Source organism: Phyllostomus hastatus, unplaced genomic scaffold, assembly GCF_019186645.2.
Source record: "Phyllostomus hastatus isolate PE091 unplaced genomic scaffold, TTU_PhHast_1.1 phas_contig_1, whole genome shotgun sequence".
In the NCBI taxonomy this organism is placed as follows: domain Eukaryota; kingdom Metazoa; phylum Chordata; class Mammalia; order Chiroptera; family Phyllostomidae; genus Phyllostomus; species Phyllostomus hastatus.
Window position 1 is genome coordinate 24,910,681 of NW_025333498.1, and position 20,660 is coordinate 24,931,340.

At 35.0% G+C, this 20,660-nt stretch overlaps 1 protein-coding gene across 9 annotated transcripts in view; it reads left to right on the top strand.

Moving 5' to 3' along the window:
• Positions 1–20,660, top strand: part of COBLL1 (cordon-bleu WH2 repeat protein like 1) — a 163,161-nt gene that overhangs the window by 102,176 nt on the left and 40,325 nt on the right. For 7 of the 9 annotated variants that reach the window (XM_045843100.1, XM_045843562.1, XM_045843184.1 and 4 more), the window contains 5 exons: positions 10,654–10,855; positions 12,654–12,882; positions 13,846–13,884; positions 19,617–19,714; positions 19,825–20,061. In XM_045843100.1, the coding sequence (XP_045699056.1) occupies positions 10,654–10,855; positions 12,654–12,882; positions 13,846–13,884; positions 19,617–19,714; positions 19,825–20,061 (805 nt within the window). The remainder of the gene's footprint in view (positions 1–10,653; positions 10,856–12,653; positions 12,883–13,845; positions 13,885–19,616; positions 19,715–19,824; positions 20,062–20,660) is intronic. The other 2 variants (XM_045843271.1, XM_045843696.1) reach the window with 1 other exon arrangement.

A 20,660-nucleotide genomic window follows, 5' to 3' on the forward strand; every position in this document is an offset into this window, starting at 1 on the left:
AGAGAAACATTGATAAGAGACAGAAACATCAATCAGCTACCTCTCACGAGCCCCCAATCAGGGACCTAGCGCACAACCCAGGCATATGCTTTGACTGGGAATTGAACTGGGCACCTTTTGGTTTGTAGGATGATACCCAACCCACTGAGCACAGCAGTCAGGGTGGGAAGAGTGATCTTAAATAAGTTGAAGTGATAAGGTTTTCTTTTATAAGAGTTCCATATGTCACTGTGAAGGGTCTCTAATATAATTTTTGAGACCATCCTTCTTAAATGTATTTAAATATTCCTTGTATATTTATTTTGATGATACTATTTCATGCATTTCCTTTGAAGAATAATATCAATATTAGACTAACATAAATATTTAGAAGATTTATATTATTTAATATTTTAGAAAATTTTTTTTAAAAAAATGTATTCCTGGGGAAAATTTTTAGAAAGTTTTCATGTCATCTTGTGTAACTCATGCAGAGGTATGCTCAGAATGTTCCATTTGTGAGAATGTGAATGCCCAGCATTATTTTCAGAAGAATGCTCTTATTTGTACATTGATTTTTTTTTTTAAACCAAAGAACTTATGCAGATTAGGGAACACAGTAAGGTTGGAAGTGGTGATAGACTTTATGCTCAGGGGAAAACAAAAATCTTGTGATCTTGAATGAGATTGGTAGTCTTCTGCTGGCTTACTAATCTTTCGGTACCAGAGCTTGGTGATGCTGCTGCTTTAATGACCAAAGACACCCGGGTCTGCGGTGTTGCCTCTGCAACCCTGTGAGGGACACTGCAGCACCCGCCTAAAAACTCTTGGGCATTTCTGTGTGTCCTGACCTCAGGGAAGATTGGATTGAAGGTAGGAGGAATTAAAATATTTTATTTATGCAAACAGCATACTGTAGTATAGGTATGCATATGCCTATGTATGTGTGTTTGTGTATTTATAGATAGATAGATAGATAGATAGATAGATAGATAGATAGATAGATAGATATAGAAATATGCATATCTGTGTGTGTGTGTGGTGCTGGTAAAGGACCTTTTCCACCAGATGGAGCAGCTCTGTGCCTCACTGACCGTGAACATGAAAGGCTACTGTTGTTAGAGACAAGCTACCTAGGGGCTGTCCCCATCTCCCCCTCAGAAAATGCTACACTATGCAATAGCATAGGGCCTGGTGTCTACCAGTACTTGGGAAAAGTTAATTGTTAATGATAATGAGTTTATAACCTAAACAGTTATAAACACTACAGAGAGTAAAGAAATATGTGGGTGCATTTTTATATCACTCTGGGTCCTTACCTTATAGTCAGGTGTCTGCCCAGTATGTGATTATTCCTCACTGAATAATTATGCATTCCTTTTTCCTCCCTCTTTTTTCCCCTCCAGGACAAGTTTAAATAAGTTTTAATTTGGGAAACTTGGTAAAAGATTGACATTAACCTTCTCTGCTAGCCTATAGGAGAGCATTCATGGCCGTACTAGCACTCTCTCTCCTACGAGAGGGAAGAGTGGAACCCACACCATGTACAACAGAAGGAGGTTTCTCTCTTTTGCTCTCATACTGTGAAGAGGAATTTGTTTTACTTTGGGCAAATCTGAGATGCTGTGGATGAAAACACAAATAAAGAAAGCATAGAACTGGAAGTTCGAAGTTCAAGGCCCTGTGGTTGACTCCATATTTTGCTGTGACTTCAAGCAAGACACCTTAACTCTCTGGCCTTTGCCCATAAAATCACCCAGAGACATGTTTCACATGATCTGTGGCCTGATTAGCCTGTCCAGTGGCACCAATTTACAGCAGAGTTGGGTCAAATATTTCTAAGATTTTGACCTGCACTTGTTGGGGCAGATAGAGTTCAGGCACATTTTACATGGAGTATAGTGCCACCTATTGGAAAAAAGTAGGCTATGAAAAATGGCAAGAGAATTCTAGAACAATGTGGGTCATTTTTGTTTAACAGCTCATGAACTCATTACTAATAAGACGAATAAACATAAGTAACAATAGAAAATATTCAAAAAGTCCCAATACTATCATTGGTAACTCTAATTAGGTGGTCAGTATGCCTTTATAAGGGACAAATAGAATCAATTCAACTCAACTGTTTTGAGAATTTATTGAAAGAGTGTAAAATATTTTATAAGATACTGGGGCAGATTTAAAGATTTATAATAAGGAATAACCTTATTCATAGACCTCAATCCCTTTTCAAATGCTCAAAATCCATGTATTTATGACAAGAACATATCATTATGCTTTCTCTTTTTCCTATGACAGTCCGTATTTGTACCTGTTATCCCAGAGTAATAATTAATAGTGCCTCCTTTCACTCTCAGGTGTCCCAGATTGAATGATTAATTACATAGCCACCCTATTGGTAAGTGACTTTGTTTGAACACCTCCAGGGTTTAGGAATTCACTGAGGCAGATGTTTGCACATCTTGCTAATCTGCAAGTTCTTTGGGGAACCATGACCTGCATTTTTGATACCCGACGGGATCTTTACAACACAGAAGTGGAAGTCTTGTCTTAAGTAGCAGGTACCAGAACTAGGCTAAGATTACCCCTCATATGTGTCACAAATGCAGAAAGCATCACCAGCAAATCTGGGGGCTGATTTAGTGATGTCATCAATCTATGAAGTAAAATTGTGGCAGATAGCAGATAGCCTTTGTAAACCATCTACCTGTCCCTTCTTGAATCCTGACTTCTGGAACCACCGTAAAGCTAAATTATAACTGAAGGAATATAGTTTTAGAAGTCAGAACATTCTAATTTTGACTGCTTCCTAATTCTATGTATGCTTTTCATCATCTGGTCATATAACATCTCTAACCTCAATTTTTTCATTCATAAAGTGGAAGTAGCTTTTGTGGTGGTTGTGGACTCAGAGATAATAGACATGAAATTAATAAAGGCACTTGTTATTTATTTCTAAAAGGATGTGGAGACTCTCAGGGATTTCTCCATTTCAAAGAAGAGTTTTTAAAGAGTCTTAAAAAATATCTGTCTCCCAGAAATTATTACTTCATGAGAAAAAAATATAAATAATATTAATGCAAAGAAGACTCTGCAAAGTAATATAATAAATCAAAATTCAAAGTGGTATGATGGTATAGAGAAGGAAGAACCTATGTCTTAGCTGAATGAGGAAGTGATGACCAAGTTCGGCCAGTCCTTTTCAACTTTAAATATTTTGGCTCTTGTTTCAGGTGGATTGCTGGCATGTGCTTCCATCTTAGCAAACAGGAAGCAAGCATCCTTCCTGTGGTGATCCCATGATCAAATCTGTTAGCCAACTTTTGCTAGGTGCCTCAGTTCCAGATGATTATTCACGGACCAAAATTGCTGTTTTTGGTAGGAGTAATTTGGCATCTGGGTGGACAATTCTGAACAACTATATTCAAGAGTTTATTTCATTTCCTGTGGGTGCACTTTGTGACTAGTGAATCCTGATAGCAGCCCCATTGGATGCAGGGTCAGTTTAAACCTTAGTGTCCTACTTTGACAGTGTTAAGGGTCTTCTATGGTAGAGCTAGGCAGTAAATACCATATTTTACCGCTTATAATGCACACGATTTTGCCCAAATTTTTGAGGGAAAAATAAGGGTACACATTATACATGGGTAGTACTAATTCCATATCTACATAAATGTTTTTAATTCTTTTACTTATGCTTATGCATTAAAAGTTTAATTCTAGAAATCAGTAATGATATTCATATGCAAGAAATACCCTGGTACTGGGTATATTTATAAATACCCAGTTACAAAGCTGATAATCAGTTTTATATATAAATAAAATATTGAATTAAAAAATTAAAATGCAAGATTTTTTTTTCTGGAAAGTTTGGGCCAAAAACGTAGGTGTGCACTATACACAGGAATGCATTGTACATGGCAAAATACGGTAATTCCCATTCCAAACCACATAGGTCAGGGTCATCTCCTCCGTGCTTTTAGTGCCAAATGCTGAAGTTTCAATTAAATACTTTAAGTATTCAAACTGGTCTGAGGCTGTTTTGAAAAAGATCTTAGCCTGACTAATGCTTGTATTGCACCTCTGTAAAGATGTCAGGGCTTGCCCTAACTGGGTGGCTCAGTGGATTAGAGCATTGTCCTGTTAAGCCAAGATTGAGGGTTCCATCCCCAATGCAGGCACTTATAAGAAGCAGCTGATGAACGCATGGGTGAGTGCAACAACGGATTGATGTTTCTCTCCTTTCTTTCCTCCCTCTTTCTAAAATCAATAAATAAAAATTAAATTAAAAAGATGTCATGGCTTTAGACACAAGGCTACTATTCAAGTGCATTAATGTAAATGAACACAGATTTCACAACTGGATGTTTTTTAAAGTATATGAACCTCCTTTTAACAACTTTGCCTTTTTTGCGTGCCAGATACTGTATGTACAGAGATCTCAGTTATTCATTGTCTGCTGTGTGTTTAGACTCATGCATATTTAAGCAGAGTGGCCTAGAAGTAAATGATCACTGGTTCCTCTAAATTCCTCATTCAGTGACATCGACCTCACTATACACTAGGCCCTGGGAATAAAGATTGCTAAAGGTGGTCTTCCTAATGAGAAATCCACATCTAGGAATAAATGGAACCCAGATAACATCTGAGGTCACTCTGCTCTTTAAGGTCTAGATAAAATGTGCCTGAACCCCTATCCTACTTTTTGTGGAATGTTCAACCTCCTTTATATTATTGTAAATTCTCAAGGGCTCCTCTGGCTCCAACTTCATATACTATTTTTGGATTCTTATTTTCTAGTCTTTTAAGTTTTGAAATTCTCTTTCTTTTCTTGACTTAGTGTCTGCTAAATCTACCAGGGCTTTGGTGATGGTTTGTGGGTAACCGGGTTAGTAAGCATATCAAATAACCAGTAACTTAAATGAACATTCACGCCCTGATGTGTCCTTTCAGCAACCCCACCATTTTGTAGTCCTGGCCGCCTTCCACTGGCTAGTTCCTCCTTCTGTCCCTTGCTAGGTCCTGCACTTTCCTTCTTGTATTGGCTTTAATCTTATCAGCTCCTTACAAAATATATCTAGAATCAGAATAGGTTTAAGTCGCCACCATCTCCTACCTAAATTTTTGCAACAGTTTTGCGACTTTTCCCTCCGGCTATTCTGACTACAACAATCTGAATATAATCCTTTTCAAATGTGAAGCAGATCACTCCTCAAAACTCTACAGTAGTTTTCTATCAGTAAAATTCCCAGTTTTTACTGCAGTTGAGGGGTTTCTGTTTTTCCTAAACTTACATAGCACACTCCTGCCTCAGGGCCTTTGCATTTGTCAACTCTGCCTGAAATGCTTTCCCCAGATATCGCATTCCATCAGCTCTTAAATCTAATGTTATTTTTCTATTTAGGACGGTTTCTACCCTTCCTTATTTTACTTTTCATTAGAGCAGTTATAATTATTTGATATAATATATATTTGGCTTGTTTCTTTATCCTTTTCTCTCTAGATCACCATTTTAAAAACTATGGTATATATCAGACATGCAGGAGAGCTTGTCTAAGCAGATGTCGCTATAATGCCCTCCCAGATTTCCTGACTCGGTGACTAAACTGGTTCTTGACAACTTGCATGTATAACAAGTGCCCAGTGACATTGATGCTACTGGTCCAGGAATCACACTTTGAGAACCAGTGCATTAGAACTACTAGGTCCAATACAGTAGCCAATACATGTGGCTATTTAAATTGAAATTAAATAAAATGACATGAAATTTAAAATTTAGTTTGTTAGTCCACTAGCTTGATGTATTTCAACTGCTAATTAGTATCCATGTAAGGATGTCCAAACCTACAGAATATTTTATGTGAGCTTATTTGAGCCAAACTGAGGACATGCTTGGAAGCAAGATCTCAAAAATTCTCTGGAGAGTGGCAGTTTGGCAGCTCTTTTTATGCATTTGGGATCAAGGGAAGGAAAGTAAGGAAGAAGACAGTAAGAAGATTGAGGAGGGGCCAATCTCTGATGGGATAAAAAGTAAAAACTGAGGGAACATTTACAGTAAGCAGGGCTGATATACTGGCAACAAGATCATGTGCTCCCTGGAAGGTGGTTAGAGGGTCTGGAAAAGAGGATTACTCTGATGTTGCAGAGATTTGTTAATGGAAATGCACAAGAACAATGGACAGAACTTCCTTAAGGTAAAGATAAACCTTTTATGAAGGAAGTTATAGGCCTGGGGTGTGACTGCCCATCTCCACCTGCCCAGCTAGTAATTCAAGGTCAGATCACCCTGGAAGTTACTTTCAGTCACTGAGCTTGTCAGATTTACTTCATAAGCTCCTTTCTCATTCACAACAGTCACATGTGGTGAGAGGTCACAGTATTGAACAGCAAATATACAGAAAGTTTTCATCATCGCAGAAAGCTCCTTTGGGCAACAGTGCTCTGGAACGAACACTACATGAAGATGGATTTCTTCCCCCCACCCACCCTCAACCCCCTGGAGTTGAATGCTCATATTTATATATATGGTCTACTTGGAGCTGCTTTAGTGTAAGGAGTAAAGTAGATAATACATTACTTCTTTTTTTTTAAGCATATAAAATATGTGTTAGTGAGAACACTTTCTCACCATCTTTAAATGAAAAGGATTTGTACTTTTTAATCTGAAACTACTCTGGCATTAGGTTTTAATTGCTTCCTGATCCACAGGGCCTGGATGTACCACTAACTGCCACCCTGTATCTTGAGGTACCTGTGAGCCTTGTCCTTCTTTGTTGGAAGAAGTCCTTGTGGTGGCAACCTCAGGGGCTTAATTCTTACCAAATGTTTAACCACTTCCAGTTTTGCATTCACTTGTGAATTTGAGGAGTATGCACTTTTTCTAACCCAAGCATCTTTACTACATTTTCCTACAATATGAGCATCTTTTCCTACTTTTTATCCTGGTAAGCAGTCTTTGAGAGTGCTCTGGATTCCTACCATATTTTTTCAAGATATGCAGTTGAAGGCTGAAATGCTGTATCTGGAATTCTTGACTTGGTAAATTTGTGACAGATTTAATCTGTACAAATGAGACTCCACACCTTTTGTCACAGATTGTAGTCTCCCTGGGGCCTCTGAGCAACTGAGCTCAAACTCCTGGCCTGGAGTGTGGGGACTGTTCCCTGTAGAGACCACACCAAGAGGCAGAGCAAAGGAAAGACCAATATGTAACTTTTTTCCGTCAGATGGCTAGTTTTCCCAATACCAGTTGTTGAAAATTTAATTCTTTTCCCAGAAATCTGAAATACCATTATTATATGCAGCATTAAATTCCCACCTGTATTTGTCTGTTACAGAACTTTCTGGTCTATTGCATTTGTCTTTCTGGGAAGAAGAATATTTTCAAGGCAAAATTGACTTCTGGAATTATTGAATAAAGATTTAAACTTAAAATTATAGAATGAGAGAATAAAGTCAAAGAAGTTCTGTGATTACTAGTTGACTTTTGAAGAAATATTTTTATTAGAAAACATCTAGGTAGTGCTGAGTTCAAAGGTCATGATAAAGCTCTAGTCAGTATGAAACCTTTTTTGCCTTGAAATCTGGTATAGTGTGCAATGATTTGTTCATATAAGAAATATCCAAACCTGTGGAGGATTTTTATAGGAGTTTATTTAAGCCAAAACTGGTGATAGCTGCTAGAAGCAAGATTTCAAATGCTTGGGAGAATTGACAGTTTTGCAGTTTCTTTTATGCATATGAAATTAAGGAGGGAACCAACAGAAGATTACAGGAAGGTGGAAGAAAGTGAGACAGGGATTCACTTGCAGGATAATTAAGATTATGTGCTCTCCTGAAGGCAGTTAGGCTTATTTCAAAGATGTGTTAACCTAGATGCATAGAAGCAATGGACAGGGCTTGCTTAAGGCAAAGATAAACCCTTTACTAAAAAGTGATATGCCCAGGGCATGACTGCCCACCAGAACCTGCCCATAGGAATCTATGATCAGATCACCCTGTGAGGTCACATTCCCTAGTTCACGTTTTTTTATCCACAGGTTATAGATGATCAGATCAACTGAGGGAATAAGCTATTTTTATAATATTCTTGGCTCATTATCCACCCCATCTATTAAATTAGAAAATTAATGTATCACAGACAAAAAAGATAATTTATTAAAGCATTCAGAAGGGTTAAGTAAGAGTATATAGAGAACATTAAATTGTTTTTACCTTTAAAAATAGAAAATATATTTTTTTCTTTAAATGTCTGTACATCAAAGGATATAAAATGATGGCACAAAAATAGGGATTAACAGAAACAAAACAACTTCACATCAATAACTAGTTTTCAGTTTTTATTGTGTATTTCTAAAGAACTGAACATTTGAGTTTTTAAGTTCTAAGGAACTATACATTTAAGAAAAGTGTTTGAAATGTAAGCTTTAGTATTTTTATGTTTATTACTTGACACATTTATATATAGAGAGAAGTATAATCTGGACATACCACCATTTACTCATAGATAATAGTGGACAGAGCTCCATTTCATTGATAGTGAAAGTTTTCTCTTCTTTCAGCGTAACTGTATCTGTCATTGTATTTACCTAAACATTGCCTAATCCTTCTTAACCATACATACTCTCAGAAAAAGAAGGTACCATTTCCAAGTTGAGAATTGGTGTATAGCATCAAAGTGCTTGCATACAGTACTATGTTACCAAAATATTGACTTCAATAATGCCATTATGGTTGTCTCCCTTCAGGTGAGATTTAGTATGTACTATACAAAACCCAAATGTGGGCAATTATAAACAAATTTATATATAAGCAAGATAGGTCAAGAGAAAGACATAAAATTTCCAAATATTATTGTGAAATCATCTAATAAGACATAGGAAATATATTTTGCGGACTGGAAATTTACTCCAGAGAACATTTTTTTACAGAGGAACATTGAGTCTTCTGTTTATTTTTCTTGATATATGTATAATGGGGTACCACTTGTACGTGGGGGAGGAGAAGGAAGGTAAATGTACCATTGTGAAGCATTCCTCTTTATCCTGTGGACACTGGAGTGGCCTAACAGTGGCCACAACCACACAAGGTGAGGTAGGGAACGGAACACAGACCATGTTTGAGAATCTTTCTGATGTACGACGTGGTTTTGACTTCAGCATTACCCAGTGTCAGACCCCTACCCTTCCTCAGCAGGAGACCGCCTCTCCAGAGACCTGAGGACTCCATTTAGGAGAATAAGGATTAGGTATATGTGAAAACAGAGGTACTAAATTAAAATCAGCATACTGAATGGTGAAATTCCTAGCCTCATTTCCCTGTCTGAAAGCCAGTAGCCAGGATCATATCTTTAGCCAAGAGATTGGGATTTTTTTTAACTGACATTTGTATTTCTTAGTGGAAACATTAGTGGCCATCTGCTTACCCTCAAATGAAACTCATCAGCTTGTACCTCAATCCATGAAAATAGGGCTTTTACACTGTGTTTTAGTGCCTTGGTCTTAAATCTGAACTACCAGCTCAGGATCATCCGTCATTTTAGGAAAGCACATCATACAAAAGATTCTTTAGAGCCTTTCCTTAAGAGCTGGCAATTAAGAAAGACTCAGAGACCACATTGTTCTGTTGATAGCATGAAGGAAAACACAAGACTGGGTGAATAATTGATTTTGTGGAGAGGGGAGCACAAAATTGAGAATGTTTCTGGACCTCAACTTGAGTGTGCAATTTCCTATAGAAATAGATTCTGTATTCCCATTAGCATTTAAAATGTAATCATTTTTTGAAATTACCTCATGCATTTACTTGATTACTTTTTTATTGTTTAGCACCAGAGCCCATCAGCTTTCTGTCAAGGGCCAGATAGTAAATATAATTAGGCTTTGTGTGCCATACGGCCTCAGTCTTGTCCTGTTCAAATCCCATTGTGACACAAAAGCAGCCCTAGCTATTATGTAAACAAATGAGCGAGACTGTATTCCAATAAAACTTTATTTAATAAAACAGGCAGTGGACCCACTTTGACCTGAAAATTATAGTTTGCTCACACTTGGTCTAGTCCACCTAGTAGTATTTGGTCTGTGAGAGCAGGTGTGCCACATACTTGTGCTGTGTGTCTAATGCCTTGAAAATATTAAACGTGTTTGAATGAATTAAGAAATTTGAACTACACTTTTCTTTGGGATTTTGTGTGCTTACCCATGTAGATATTTACTATGCTTTTCAAAGTGCAAATGGTAGCAGTTCTTCCTAATGCTTTATTCTTATGGGAACTTTGGAATATAATCAATTTGTAACTAAAGACTGCTAGTAAGTATTCCAAATAATATAGTGAAGGAGCATCTGCTAAACTACGTGACTGCTTCTGGGTAAGTAAAGGACTTTTCCTTCTCCTGAGATTTATAACATGAAGACACTTTGGCAGATAAAATATAGATGATTGTAAAACCAACACTAGGGTCCAAGCTCTTTTGAATACTACTCGGGACATGTTAAGAAGTATAATTTTGTTGGCTAAAATATAAGTAGTTCGATTTTAAGCTGCTTTCACACATACTACTTTGTTGCCCTGTTTTATTACATATACTGAAAACAAGATGCCCTAAGAAAAATGCTTGGAACAGTGACTTTGACAGTTGATGAAATTGTGCTCTCAGTGTTGCCCTTGTTTTACAGTAAACCTATGATGGACTTGCTGATATTCCTCTGTGCCCAGTATCACTTGAACCCATCAAGTTACACGATCGATCTGCTGTCAGCTGAAAAGAACCCCATCAAATTTAAGCCAAACACACCAATAGGAATGTTGGAGGTGGAGAAAGTAATTTTAAAGCCAAAAGTTTTGGATAAGAAAAAACCTACACCTATAATACCAGAGGTAAGAATTTCACTGTAGATTTTGATATCTTATGGCTAAAATAGTAAGTTATTTTTCAGTCATTATTTGCAGTTCTTTATAAATAAAGTATAAATTGCCTTTCCTGGTCAAATTTGAGGTGAATATGGTTGTCATGTTTCCCTAGACCACTTTGTTTAGGGTTCAGTTGGTTATTGATCCTTGGGCTAAGTAGCATTTGGGGAATATTTAGATTTTTGATGCTCTGAAGTGACCTATATGACAGTATTAGAATCTGGCAATTATAAATGATCTATACTTTAAGCTATTCTTTTAGAAAGTATTTTGTACATAAAGGAAGGTTTTGAACCTTTTATTAAAGATTTATTTGGGTCTCTCTCTCTCCCTCCCCCTCCCTCCCCCTCCTTGCCCCTCCCTGCCCTTCCCCCTGCCCACACCCCTTTCCTTTAGGCCTGTCTCTTTGCTGTCTTTCTCCTAAGCTCCAATGGCCCTTCTTTTGCCTCTGTAACTTGTTTCCTGAGTCCGCGCAGCCCAGCTGGCTCACTCCTTCTACGGCTTACTACTTCTACCTCTGTGATTTTCTCAGTAAAGTTAAAAAAAATTTATTTAAGAACTTATTAAAATAGTTTTTTGGCTTCATTTAGTTGGTAAGTGATGGTTATACCTTACTGACATCTACATTAGTGTTCATTTGAGCTACATAATGGCTCACTTTTCTGAAATGTATGTATTTTAAGCAAAAATTTTGAATAATATTCTAATATCAATTCTTATATAATTGACTTCATTCTATAAGCAATAGTGGTACAAACTAATGGGGTTTCAAGAAATACTCTTTCATTAGGAGCAACATTAACCATTTTTAACCTCAGAAAATATATAGAGGTTTATATATTAATAGTTCAATGACAAATGACTTGTACATGTATTCTCACATTTTCTTCATATTCTTAAAAAGCTGTTAATAAAGAAGTTAATATATTTATAATCCTAAAACATATTTGCTTTCTTCAAAATGTGATTGGATATTAAATATTGATTAGAGTAGTGGGCTATATACCTAGATATGTGGGCCGTTTAGATACAGTATTTATGCTATAGCGTGGGATCATATGTGCTGTTTGTTTTATGAATTCATGTTAAGCTTTGAAGATCAGCAATCTGTAGACTTTACTTGGCGTGGTCACATGTTTCAAAGTTCTGATTATATCCAGTATTTAATTCAGTTATATTAAATGATCAGATTCTTAAAAATCTCAGTAATTTTGAATTCATAACATTAAATATGTAATGGACATTTTAATATTTTTTACTAATGTGTTAAAATTAGCCAGAATAGTAATAATATAGTGACAGCAATAGGTAGTCACAATAGCTAATTTTTTTTATTGATAACTGTGTGCCAGCCACTATGCTAAGCTCTTTATATGCATTATCTCATTTAACTTATTTCAAATGGAGATAAGTTAAAAACTTTTAGTGTTTTAGCCAAAATTCCCCTTTTTTATTGAGACAGCTAAAAACTATTAAAAGATAAATATCCCTCAAATAAGGGATGGAAAAAAAACATGTATAATTCTGTATTTTGAATATTTATTAATTTTAAAGTAAATATTTTCAGGAACAAAACAAAAATACCCATGGTTCTTTTTGGACTTAAACTTAATACTTCCTAAGGGTTGTGAATTTAGTCTAGATTATTTAATACGCAAACTGTTTCTAAGAATCTAATTTGGATTTAGGAAGTAACATTAATCAAAAAGAATTCAGTTTATTTCAGCAAATTATAGTTTAACTATGGCATTAACCTGTGTTTCAGAAAACTGTGAGAGTAGTGATCAATTTTAAGAAAACGCAGAAGACAATAGTGAGAGTTAACCCACATGCATCACTTCAAGAACTTGCTCCCATTATATGCAGCAAATGTGAGTTTGATCCAGCACATACACTGTTGTTGAAGGATTATCAGTCTCAGGAGCCCCTCGACTTGACAAAGTCTCTTAATGACCTGGGACTCAGAGAATTATATGCCATGGATGTCAGCAGAGGTAAGACTTGTTGTTTTCTTCATTTGTCAGGATGTGTGTATGAAAGGTGGGCAAAAGTAGGTTCACAGTTGTGAGTACATGAAACACAGTTTGTTCTTATATTATTGTTCATTAATTATTGTATTATTTTTCATGCAGGCAACTAACTACAAACCTACTTTTGCTATACTCTCTGTACGGATATATGTGTGTGTGTATTATGTTTATGTGTAGTTCTTCTCAAGTTCATAATGGCACTTTAATGGCTCCTAAAGGGATCCTATAGATAGGAGTCAATACATAACATTAGAAATAAGAAGAGAACACAAAATAAATTTTATTTCAGTTATTGAAATTGAAATCAAAACTTGTCTTTTTTAGTTGCATCATATTTTACAAATTTTCATCTACCTATGAATATATTTTTGGTGTAATTTAACTTAATTCTTTGTGGCTTTGAGATTTAAACAGAAAATAAAAATTTACATGTAAATGTATTGTTGTTCTAATCAACTGTGAATTACTGTAGGCTCACTATGATTTTGTCTGAATCTTAACTAGCAGCATTCAGGTTTGGAAGTTTCTTGTTAAATTTTTTTCTAAGGTCAGCACCCAAAACCAACAGGCTTATAAAATGAATCAGTTTAATTTCAAAACTTTTCTAAATAGAAATACTTTTCAGTATTAATCTATATAAAAATTTAGTATATTAAAATTGGGAGATCTTAGATAATGTTGGTTTCCATGATGTGTAATAGAGAGAGAAACACAAGCTCATTTTTTAATATGAATCTTTTATTGGAGAAATAAACAGTTTAGTAAAGGAAACAATTACATCTTCTATGCATAAAAAACTGCAAACTTTATCCTGAGATTGAGGCTTTATGTAAATCCATAGTCAACTATTTCAACTCAGTGATGTTATGTACTTGAACAAACATCATCTTTAAGTCAATTTACCCTCTTTTACCTCCTCCTCTGTAGCCACTTCTGTTACTGCCTTCCGTAAATCATCTGTACAAGGTAAGATATATGAATCAGCAGAAACAAATTATAGCATAAAATCTCTATTTCTGTTGGGTAAATTGAAAATAAGCTTTTAATTTTACCTTCTTAATATTACTAATGTATACAAAATTTTAACTTAGATAATCTTTGTGTTTTCCTGAAAAATCATTTATAAAACCCTCCTTGATTTCTCAATTTTAATATAATAATTACATTTCAATAATTGTTTTAAAATTAATATTAACCTAAGATGTAAAAAATATATTCTTAACTCTTAAGAAAAAATGATTTTGCTAGGATCTTTATTGGGTACAAATGCCAATAGTTTGATGGTGTTATGAAAAGATCTTAGATTATTTTCATTGAACTATTTTTTATAATAATCAGGACATATATATCATAGGAAATTTTTGCAACCATTACATTGTGAATATTTTGTAATAACTTGGAAAATGGCTTATACTAAAATGAGCTTTTAAAGCATTTAAATGTGTTTAATAAAGTTGTAAAAAACTTTTACATAAAATTTCTGAAAGTAAATACATAAAACATTTTTATAGTGGTTACCTTTGGGTGGCAGGGCATTGGGTTTCTTTCTATTTTTTAAATTTATATTATAAAATTTTATAATGGGAATATATTACTTTCATAGTGAAAACTTTATTAAAAATAGCCAGTAATAATAAAGTCTGAAAGTCTTCCCTCATTAAAAAGGGATAGGGTCAGAGAGTTGATTACTTTAATAATTACCACCCTACTAAAAAAATACACCATAAACTATACACATTGTTTGTTATTGGAATCTTTTTTCTTTTCCACTTTCAATTTTTCCAGAGCACAATGAGCCTCTCAAATCCAAGAATTAAGCCCACATAGGTAATAGCATGATTAATTCTTATTAGTGCCTGTCATGAATATGAGCCTAATCAAAGGAGCTGAAATTTCTTACTTAAAGTCTATACTGATTAATCAGAGGGCAGGTATTTTAATTGACAGGACATGAGATATCAAGCTTATTTAGCAAACAGGGCAAATAGCTTTATCTCTCTGGATCTAAACTTCTACTTTCATCATAATAAAAAGATTAGAAAAAGTTATCTTTGTTGTTTTTCACACTACAATATTCTGTTACTTATACTTGACTTTTGCTCCTAACTTTGCCATTCTCCATATACATAACCCAAAGTGAATTCTCTATTCTTGTCAACCTCATTTTGAAGGCATTGAATGCATTGATTTCTAATATCTCTTCCAGCCAAAAATATATATGGTTTATTCAGAGTATTAAATACTATCTATGAACATAACCATAAGACAATAGAATAGGAAAATTAAGAAAGCTCTATTACAGTGTCAGAATCTACAAGGTCGGGCTAATTGCCGTCTCCTAGTTTTATCTGTTGTTATCAGAGGGCTTAGAACTTTGCATGCCATTACTTATATAGCGCCTCTACTGGAAAAAAGAACTTGTAGTATTTGAGTTGCTTTCTAAGTAAGCTGAAGCGCTTGTTTGTCTTAGTGTTTAACTCTAATATTCAGGGATCCCTGACATAAAGCAAGTGAAGACTTAGGGGTTAACTGGTGTAGAGGGCGAATGGGCACCTGGAAATTACTTTACTGAAAATAACTATATGAAATATTCTGGTTTTAATTATTGGACTGTACCAGCATGTGAATTTTCCATCTACTATTCCAACTAAATTTAATTCTATGTCAATATACAATTAGTGGAGGATTCTTTCTTAAAATGAAATAGTAGCATGCATTTTTAAAAAGTAAGAGGAACTGTAAATCATCTTTAAATGGATACCAGTCTCACTCGTACCATTAAATGTCCATATATCTTGGTGGAAGTTATTTTAGCTCTCCAATCACCTAGGTCCTCAGATATATAATGGACAATAAAACCAACTTCCATTTCTTTACATGCTCAAACCTAGGAAAAGGACTCAGAGTGATAACTTATGATATCTCCCTAACAGAATTGTTCCAAGAAATAAATTAGGCATGTAAAAAATTGTTAACCCTAATGTGCTATTCACATGTTGATGATTATTAGTTGTTCATTGTACCAAGTGAATACTGCTTATTTAACATTTGAAGCATCAGATTTAAAGTTTTATTTTGTGAAATATAGTTCTCATTTAATATGTTATTAAGGCATATTGCATTAATTTAGTTACTGGCATTAATTAATTTTGCTTTCCTGGGATAGCCCTACTTTGTCATAATTTAATTTTTTTAGCATTCTTTTTAAGTAAAAATACTGTACATTTACCCCTAAGAAGTATGCATTTAAGATATAAATTTATTTCAGACTATTCATTTACCTCCAATTGCTGCTTTAGCTATATCCCACCAGTTTTTATTTGTAGTGCTTCGTTTCCTGTGTCACGGAAATTATACTGTGATTTGCCATAAAACCCATATGTTTCTTAGTTGAGATATTTTTAAAAATTTACAGATCTCTATTCCTTATTTCTCTATTAAAAAAATTATTTATTTATTGAGTGAATCAGGTCATTTGTCTTACACAGTTTTCCATATTCAGAATGTTGCTAATTGCATCCTGTGATGCCACTTAGCATGTTTCTCTACCATATTTCCTATAAATTGATTGTTAAATCTAGAATCTTGATCAGATTTGGTGAGATATCTTTGGCAAGAATATTTCACAGGTGGTATTATGTACTTCCATTAGCAGACATGTAATGACAAGTAATCTTTTTTGGTGTTAGTCATAGGTAATTATTGCCTATATTTTGGTCAGGAGTTGAAAAGTGGTCATAATCCATTGCAAACATTCCTTAATTAGTTGAGATTTTTCTAAGAAATCAAATTTCCCCATGTCGGCTCTTTTTCTGTCTAGGTGGAATTCATTCAGAAAAGTCAGAAAAGTGTGTTTCTTACCTTTCATTAGTTTTTAAAATAATGATTCCCTAGCTTTACAGAAAGATAAGCAGTGAGGATCAGTTACTTTTTTAGTATTGCTATGAATGCATGGAATTAAACATGTAATGTGTTTTACTTTATTGAGTTATTCTTAAGATACCAAATTGTCTGGACTTTTGCCAGTAGAAACCATATAAGATTGGTTCTTTTAAAACCAGCCCAGTAGATTTTGCTTGCTTTCTCTCTGGTATGACTAGCTATTCCAGGCTCAACTTACACATTCTTTGACAGTGATGAGAAATCAGCCATTCTTTAATAATTTTTTGTTCCAGAAAATATTTTTCTTTTGATTTTTTTCAACCACCTAAAAATGTGAAAACAATTCTTAGCTCATGGGTTGTATCAAAAAAGTGGTAGGCTTGATTTGGTCCATGGGCCATAATCAGCTGAATCCTGCTCTAATGTAAACAAATTTTACATTATATAAATGATAAAATTTACCCATTTAAAGTGTACAACTCAGTGGTTTCTACTGTGTTCACAGAGTTGTGAAAATGTCACCATGATCTTATTCAACACCCTAAGAAGAAACCCTGTACAGTCATTACCCATTCCTTTCGACTCCATACTTCAGCCCTAGGCAACCACTTATCTACTTGCTGTCCTTATAACTTTGCCTGTTCTGCTCATTTTATATAAGCAGAATCCTACCAGATATGGTCCTTTGCATCTGGCTTCTTTCATTTAGCATAATGTTTCAAGGTTCATCCTTATTACATATATCAGTATTTCATTCCTCATTGTTCACAAATAATATTCCATTATATGGATATACATTTTATTCTGCAGCTGATGAATATATGGTTGTTTTCACTTTTGGCTGTTATGAATAATGCTGCTATAAAAATTCATCTGCAAGTTTTTGTGTAGACATGGTTTTTATTTCTCTTGGATATATACATAGGAGTGGAACTTCTAGGTCATATGGTAACTCTCTGTTTAGCTTTCTGAGGACCTGTTTTCCCAAGAGCCTATACAAATTTACATTCCTATCAGCAGTGTATGATGTTTCCAATTTCTCCACATCCTTGCGCAATACCTGTTATTGCCTGTCTTTTTGCTGATAGTCATCCTAGAGGTCATGAAGGGGTATCTCATTGTAGTTTTGATGTTGAGCATCTTTTCATGTGCTTATTACTCATTTGTATATCTTCTTTGGAGAAATGCCTGTTCAAACCTTTGCTCATTTTTAAATTCAATTGCCTTTTTGTTGTTTACTTGTAAGAATTCTTTATGTATTCTGGATGAGGGTCCCTTAACAGATATGTGATTTGCAGATATATTGTTCCATTCTGTGTGTTACCTTTTCACTTAATGGTGTCCTTTGAAGCACAAAAAGTTTTTAATTTTGATGAAGTCCAATTTATCTTTTTTCTTTTTTCTTTTTTGGTCGCTTGTGATTTTGGTGTTGTACTGGAGAAACTATTGCTTAACTCAAGGTTCAATGATTTTTTAAAACTTCAATGTGATCAGTTTACTTCTTTCTTCAAACATCTCCAAAAGCTACTTATGACATTTAGAATAAATTCTTTTCTTTAAGCACTTTATTTATTTATCTTTTTTTAAAAAATTATTGTTCAAGTGCAGTTGTCTCCATTTTCCCCCCACCACTCCCCACAACCCCAGCCATCCCCACCTCCCTCCCACTCTCAATCCTACCCCCACTTTGGCTTTGTCCATGTTCCTTGATGACCCTTCCCCTTTTCCCTCTCATTATCTCCTCCCATCTCCCCTTTGGTTACTGTCAGTTTATTCTTAATTTCAATGTCTCTGGTTATATTTTGCTTGCTTGTTTGTTTTGTTGATTAGGTTCCACTTATAGGTGAGATCATATGGTATTTGTCTTTCACCGCCTGGCTAAGAATCAGTCATTCTTAAGCAACCATAGTTCCTTTCAGTGGGAAATGCTTAGAAAGACAGGCTGGGCCAGGGTGACTCAGCATTGCTGGCTTTGTCACTGTTTGGAAGCCTGTTCAGTTGACATTAGGAAATACTTTTGGAAAATTAAGTATTACATATGCAACCTTGAGGTTCGACATTTGCCATTCTGATTAAAGTGCGATTTCTCAGTTTTGGCACTATCGACATTTGGGGTCAGGTAATTTTTTGTTGTTGAGGGGCTGTCTTGGACCTTGTAGTATGTTTAGCAGCATCACTGGCCTCTACCCAGCAGATACGAATAACACATTCTCCCTACCCCATCCTAAGGTATGACAACCAAAATTTTCCCCAACATTGTCAGATGTCCTCTGGGGTGTGGGTGAAGGGAGATCATCCCCAGTGAAGACCCACTGGATTAAAGAAATATCATTTATGAATTATATCACAAAGTACTAAGTGACTATAATGAATCATGTTTTGGGAAAGAAAATATTTTTTGATAGTTTACCTCTGACACAAATATATTAAAAATAAACAAAGGGACAAACTGAATGTAGCAATTTGATATCTTATTTAATTCAAAGATTTTTACTTTAAATATTATTGGTAATTATGGAACACAGACTTCGAGTCACAAAGAACTGAGTTTGTCATAGCTCTATAATTTCTTGATTATTGGCCCCAAGTAAATATCTTAGTTTCTCTAAGCTTCAGTTTCCTGTATTGTGAAATAGGAGCAATACTTACTAAATTCACCTGTTGCTTTGAGAAGTCAATAAGATATAAGGTGTGTAGCAGAGTGCATGGCTCATAGTAGATCATAATTAGTAGCTTTTATAACTAGATAACATTTTCAAAGGAAAGAAATTGAGAGAAACTTGGAGCTGAATGGGTGCTTTTTTTCTCTCTTTTAGAGTCCTGCCAGATATCACAAAATTTAGACATTATGAAGGAGAAAGAAAACAAAGGGTTTTTCGGCTTTTTTCAACGCAGTAAGAAAAAGCGAGATCAAGTAAGCATGTCCTTATTTATCATTTTATAAGAGCCTTCTAATCTATTTTTAATCGCATGTGCTGTTTATCTTGAATTTACATATAGATTTTGCTTTTTCATCTTTATTAGACTGCCAGTGCCCCAGCAACACCTCTAGTGAGTACTAACCGCCCGACTTTTACAAGGTCCAATACCATTTCCAAAACATACATTTCAAACACCCTGCCATCGGATGCGCCTAAGAAGAGGCGGGCTCCATTGCCTCCAATGCCAGCATCTCAGAGTGTCCCTCAGAACCTCGCTCATGTCCAGGAGAGGCCAGCTTCTTGTGTAGTGAAATCTGCGAGTGTGGATGAAACAGATAAGGTGCGTAACTTTGTTTTGTTTTGTTTTGTTTTGTTTTGTTTTGTTTTGTTTTGTTTTAGGATAGGGTATAGGACTTTACCTAAGTTGTCTTTTTCCATATATGCTACTTAATAAGGTTAGTAACAGTTACTAATATGTAGAAAGGTAAATAAATAGTTAACTTATAGGATTGATACTGGGAGGAGATTTGCTATATCTGCACAGTTCTCTGATGTAGTAAAGAATAAATACATCCATTTTAAGTGGCTTTGACATTCAAGCAAATAAATCATCCATAAACCAGCACTTTAGATCAGTTTAAGGTGCTGTTCTATTAAGGCTCAATCAGAGGATCTTGTTTGTATATATTAGGGGTGGAAATACTTAGTTTTGAACAACAGGTTTTTTGTTTTATTTTTTAGCAGCAACAAAGTCCTTGTATCACTTTAGTGAGCTTCTAACTAAATATACTTATATATTTTTTACCTTACTTGGAGAGTCTTGGGGAGGATTGTTCAAAACACTGTTCTAGGTGTACCATTTCCCCAAACTTTCTTATTGTTACTCCTCTTTAATCCCAAATTTCCTGGATTATGCTGTTTTGTTGAAATCCATTTCCA